Genomic DNA, 6534 nt, shown 5'->3' with positions numbered 1-6534 from the left:
CTGCTGTTCAATTCTGCCAAACTTGGACTAAGGCAGGTATTGAAAGCTAAAAATAGGAAATGCAAATAGAAGTCTGTCAAACTTGAATCTTAGGTAAGCTGTGGCCATCTACCAAAAGTCTGACACAGTTAAACGACGAGGGCATCCATAGCCAAGAATTCACAAAATCAGAAAGGAGCAATAACTGAGTCTAAATTTCCCCACTACTCAGAAAGAATAACCAGCCTTCTCTGTGTTGATCCATTCAAAATGGTCTTTTAGAGCTGCCCAGTCACAGGCCATGAAACATCCCATATCTCCCCGTGAGGCATTTCAGAGGACAAGTCATGGGTCAATAGAAAAGCAACATATGATCCCCAAACTTCTTTTTCTGAGGCTCCTCCCTTTAACCTTCACATGCACCTTTTTCTCAGAGCTCACTAGGGCAGGACAAGCCCTAACACCAAGCTCTTACCAATTTCCAAAGCCACAATCCATCACAGCTTCTAAAAGGGCCATTTCTTCTTGAGCAGTCCAGCTGGGGTCAAGAACAGGAAAATCTGAGGTCTAAAAAAAGAAAAGATTTTCCCTAAAAATAGATATAGAAATGGAACCTAGTAACCTTAACTGTAATACTAATTTATGTCCTTTTCAATACCTATTCTATTTTACTAACTATTCTCATGGTGGTCTACCACCTTACTCCCATTTCCACCATCAAGATTCTCCAAAAATATTATCACCCATAAATTCTATGTAATTCATACAGAAATATAAGCATTTTTAAACTTAGCACAAAGACAGAGATAAATATTATAGTATGCTTCCATTTAGGTAAGAAAAGGGGAAATACACATGTGTGTGTGATTTATAATGGAAGAATAAACCATACATTTAAAAGAAAAGTTTACCTATGGGGAAAGGAGGGAGAAAATAATAGAGAGGACAGGAATAGAAGCTAGACTCTCTGAATATTCCTTGTTTTGCAGATTTGACTTTGAAACATAAATATTATATGTAATTATTAAATTTCAAAATCATAAGAATTAAAAAACAAAATGTAACAAACCTATGAATTTATTTTAAGGCATAATCACACAGAAGGAAATTATCTCAACTGACTTTAAAACACAATTATTTGTACATCTGTAGAATATACCTTAAAAGTTAAAAGAAACTGCCTGGCTGGTGTTGCTCAGTGGTTGAACATCAACCTATGAACCAGGAGGACACAGTTTAATCCCGGGTTGTGGGCTTGACCCCTAGTAGGGGGTGTGCAGGAGGCAAGCAATCAGTGTGTCACTTTTACCGATGTTTCTCTCTATCCCTCTCCCTTCCACTCTCTAAAAATCAATTTTTAAAAAAAGTAAAAGAAACTGCCAAAAAATAACTCTTATACTGTTTTCAATAGTGTTGGTATATTCTGAGATTACTGGATATGGATATGTTATGGGATAAAGCAGATAAATAATGGCATTATTGGGCAGTGGGATTTTAGGCTTGGGGGAAAAAGATATAGACGTAAGATCTCCGAGGTTATGTAAAACCTTGTAGTCTTGTATTGGAATTGAAAGTTCTAGTATAAACTCATAATGTATTTTTGTCTTAAAATAATTTCCTAACACTGTTCACTGAAAAGGTCCAGAAACAATGATCAACCCAGTAACAATGAATGCTTCTGTTTCCTAGTATGCAGTCTCTAAATTCTATGTACCACTAAACAGTATTTAGTGGCACTTGAAGAAAAAGCTGATTCCACCTTTGGGTCAGGAACTGTTCAAGATGAGACTGGAACATTTTGTCATACTGGAAAGCAAAAAAGCTCTCAAAGACTCAAAGACTCGTTAAGTGTCATGTCAAAAGGATTCAGAGACTAACTTGTAGAGGCTCCTACTAACAAAAAATGGAACATTTTGAGCACTAATAAGGATAAAACTGTAAAGGATTGGAACACATAAAATATTATAAATATCTAAAGGTGCCAGGGAACCAACTCATATTTTAAACCCAGTTAAAAAAAAGGGGGGGGGGGGGACGGGACGACCAAGTACTTATCCTGCCTTTCCTGTACAAAGTTTATCTACATGATACCTAAAGGTGGTCACATAGATAATGATGCAAACTATCTTTTTATAGAATTTAACCCAACTTAAAAGGAGTAACAGAACTAAAAGATAACTACTTTGCAATCCCCAATACATTAACAGATCTAGACAATGACCATAAATGAATCTGATATAGCCATTAGATCTAACTACCAATTTACAGGAAACAGAAGACAGAGGAACACATTAGTCAGCAAAATCCAGCCTGTATTAACATCTATTAATACAAACAACCCAGTTTTTAAAAAATAAAAACTGTAAGAAATGAGAGAAAGAGTGAGGGAAGGTTGGAAAGGAGAAAAACCCACAGAATAGAAAATATATGAGGCAACCAATTGGAATGAATGGGCCTTATTTGTATCCCAATCAGTACAAATTGAAAATGTTGAAAAATTTTTTTTATGATGCCACTACAAATTCATAATACCCAAAGAATAGCTAAAGTACAGAAACTATCAAAAGCTAATAAGCATAAGGAGCGATCAGAATTCTCAGACATTGATAGTAGAGATGTAAAAGGACACAACCACCTAGGAAACTTTATGATAGTTTCTTAAAAGTTAATCATTTATGCCCTAGCTGGTTTGGCTCAGTGGATAGAGTGTCAGCCTGCGGACCAAAAGGTCCCAGGTTTAATTCCGGTCAAGGGCACATACCTAGGCTGCAGGCTCCTCCCCAGCCCTGGTCAGGGCTTATGCAGGAGGCAACCAATCAATGTGCTTCTCTCACATCGATATTTCTCTCTGTCTTTCCTTCTCTCTAAAAATCAATGGAAAATATCCTTGGATGAGGATTAAAATAATGAATAAGTTAATCATTATTTTATAACCCAGAAATTCCATTCCTAAGTATTTACCTAAGAAAAATGAAAATACATATCCACAGAAAGCCTTAAACAAGAGTAAGAATGTTCATAACGGTTTTTATTCTTAATAGCCAACAACTAGGCAAAGCCCAAGTGTCTATCAACAGAATGGATAAGCAAACTGTTATATTCTTACCATGGAATATTACTCAGTAACAAAAAGGAATGAACTACTAAATACAACATGAACAGATCTCAAAAACATGCTGAGAGAAAGAAACCAGAAACAGAAATACCTACAGCATAAATCTATATGTAGTTGTAGAATATGCAAAACTGATCTATGATAATAAAAGTCAGAACAGTGATTATTTCAGGGGTGGAGAACAGAGCAGAGATTTTTAAAAAAGCTTTTATGAAATGATTGGGGAAATGTGAAAAGTGACTTGCATTACTTTTAAATTTTACAGAGACCTAATAAAGCAGTTATAGCTAAAATGATATAACGTCTGGGAGGTTTACTTCTAAGTAATCTAAAGGGTTGGGGTTTTAGATGAAATAAAATAGGCCACGAGTTGATCATTTTAACAGTTAGATAGTTGGTTACAATGGTGGCGCTCAATGAACTTCTCCTGGAATTCACATCCTTGTGTGGTCCCTTCTTATTTAATACAAGTTGGACCTGTGACTTGCTTAAGAAGGCCTAGCAGCTTCCACTTTTGCGCTCTTGGGATTCCTGAGGCACCACATAAGAAATTTAGCCTCCTTGCTAAAAGGAGGAAAGACCATGTGGAAAGGTCACATGGAGAGGGAGAGGCCCTTAAGACTACTATAGAACCCAGGCCTCAGGCAGTGAAGATATTCCAGCTAACTCCCAACCAATGCAAGCCATCCTCCTGAGGTGCCAGAATATGTGAAAAAGGCCCCTTGGACTTCCAGCCCCAGCACATCATGTGGAACTGAGAGTTACCCTTGCCATGCCCAATCTGAATTCCTGACCACAAAACTGTGGGAGATAATATGGTTGTTATTTTAAGCCACAAAGTTTTGCAGTAGCTGTTAGGTAGCAATAGATAGCCGAAATACCATTCTCTCTATTTTAGTATACGTTTAAAATTTTCTATAGTAAGTCTTTAAAAAAGTGACACAAGAAGTCTTCGGATTACACAGGCATTTAGAACTGGTTATATCTTTTGATAATGACAAAAATACTGTAGTGATTTGTGACATTATACTAATAATCAGCAATACACATTTATCTGAACACATACTATGAATACGCTTAGCACAAGAGGTACTAAGAGACCAAAAAGTAAAATTTCAGGGTCTATGTCTATATTAAATTCATATAATCACTCAATCTGGTGACATACATACATATAAATATGACAGCTCATATTTGAAGAGTCAATATTATTTCTAAAAAATGTATTTTAAAATATTAGCTTTCACCAACTTTATTTTTAGATAAACAAGAACGATTTTCTACACCCAAAATAAATAAATGGACATAGTACAGTTTTTCTTAAAGTTTTATCAATGTTGTTTATTCCCTGGACCCAATCTTAACCCTACTGAACCAGATTCTCTAACAGCGAGGCTTACAAATGTACATTTTTAAGAAGCTACCCAGGGGATCCTTCTCCATAAAATTTAAGAATCACTGTTATAGGTATAAAGGGTCTGACAGAAAGTGGTGCCTTGACTTGTTCAAGGTTCTAAGAAGTATAAGACAAAAATAGGCATAGAATTCAGAAACCTTAACACACCACCCACCAAAGCATGAGTAACTTCCAAAATTACAGCACTGTGAGGTGACAAAAGTACTGAAAACCACTTAAAGTTTTCTGAGGCTTCCTATGCCAAAAAATCTTTTTTTAATCACATTTTTAGTGGCTTCATGTGTAGAAAGCCAAAATTTGGTCATTATTCCTACTGACGGAAAGATGTGGAATAGATAGGACTGGCAGAAAAAGAGGGATTATTAGTAACCCCCAAAAGCTCCCCAAAGTGTTTGTATGGGTATTGAATATGTGAGAAAAGGATGCAATCAGAAGAAATAAGTGGACATGGAGTGAAACTTAGTACTTTCAGCATTATGCAAAAGGCACTGTGCCCAGAACAGCTAGAGAGCTCTTGGTCAGCTTTCTTACAGTGGATAACCATCAACCTACTCAACATATACTTAATTATTAAGGAATTATTTTCACAACTCAAATGAATAAATATATATTCTGGCTCTAGATATTTTTGGGGGAATTTGGGAAAAATAAATCAGCTTTCTGAAGATTTGATAACCTTGATGAAATGCATTCAAAGTCAACGCTACTCGGACCACACTTCATTCATTTTGCAATTAACAAACAGGAAAAAATGTATTAATATGAGAAGATATTCCACATCATATGTTATCAGATAAATACCAATTAAAACAATTACCACTATACACCTATTCGAATGACCATTAATCCAGAATAGACAACACTAAATACTAGTGAGAATGTGGAGTAACAGGAACTCTCATTCACTGCTGCTGGGAATGCAAAATGATACAGCCACCATAAAAAGATCAGGGATTGCCAGGAGTAAAGGGGAGGGATGGATGTATAGGCAGAGCACAGAGGATTTTTAGGGGCATGAAACTATTTTGTATGATACTATAATGATGGATACATGACATTACAAACCCTCAGACTGTACAACACCAAGAGTGAATGCTAATGTAAACATGGACTTTGGGTGATAATAAAGTATCAATGTAGTTCATCAATTATAACAAATGTTCCATTCTGGTGGGGCTATTGACAATAGGGCAGTCTTAAGTGTTTGTGGGGGGGCAGATAATATATAGAAAATCTATACTTTCTACTCAGTTTTTCTGTGAACCTATAACTGATCTAAAGACCAAAGTTTAATACAAAAAATACATTCCAAGTTTTACAATTAGTGAAGAAAGTAGTTAGAAGGGAAAGTATTTAGAGAGAGGTTAAGGAAAGGCTAGCCAGTTGGCTGCCAAGAGCTCTTATTAAGGATCATTTTTTAATTAATTCATTATGGACAGGGATCTGACTCTCAGCATTGCAGGCTCAGAAATTCATCTTAATAGGGCCACACAATTAATGAGACTCAGAGATGCCGATTCACCCTTTCTAAACTTTAAAGAGACTGAGGCAGATATACTACAGTGCTGTGGTAGGCATAATTCTAAAACTGACTCCCTTCTATCCCCAGGATTCCTGATTATTCAAACACTAACTACATATTCATGTGAATGAACTCTGCTGATGGGACTAAGATACTAACCTACTGACCTTAGAATAGGAAGAGTATCCTGCACTATCCAAATGGGCCCATTGTACTCACATGGGTCCTTAAAAGTAGAAGAGGCATTACTACTGTCAAAATAAATGCCCTAGCCAGAACTCTTTCCTGTAAGAGAAACTACATGGCGAACTACAGGTAATGCTCTGATAACTGACAAACCTATCTGACAAAGGAATACATACCTGCCAAGCAGACAAGATATTCCTTTGGCTAGAGCAGTGGTTCTCAACCTTCTGGCCCTTTAAATACAGTTCCCCATGTTGTGGTGACCCCCAATTTCATTGTTACAAATTGAACATAATTAAAGCATAGTGATTAATC

The 6534-nt window shown here is 36.3% G+C and overlaps 1 protein-coding gene across 4 annotated transcripts in view; it reads right to left on the bottom strand.

The window, feature by feature from the left end:
* Window positions 1-6534, bottom strand: part of TADA2A (transcriptional adaptor 2A) — a 50521-nt gene that overhangs the window by 25804 nt on the left and 18183 nt on the right. For all 4 annotated transcript variants that reach the window (XM_006756177.2, XM_015559073.1, XM_006756178.2 and 1 more), the window contains one exon: window positions 455-546. In XM_006756177.2, coding sequence (XP_006756240.1) covers window positions 455-546 — 92 coding nt within the window. The remainder of the gene's footprint in view (window positions 1-454; window positions 547-6534) is intronic.

Source organism: Myotis davidii, unplaced genomic scaffold (assembly GCF_000327345.1).
Source record: "Myotis davidii unplaced genomic scaffold, ASM32734v1 scaffold993, whole genome shotgun sequence".
Lineage (NCBI taxonomy): Eukaryota > Metazoa > Chordata > Mammalia > Chiroptera > Vespertilionidae > Myotis > Myotis davidii.
Note: the sequence above shows the minus strand (reverse complement) of the source record. Positions and strands in the feature narration are given on the sequence as shown.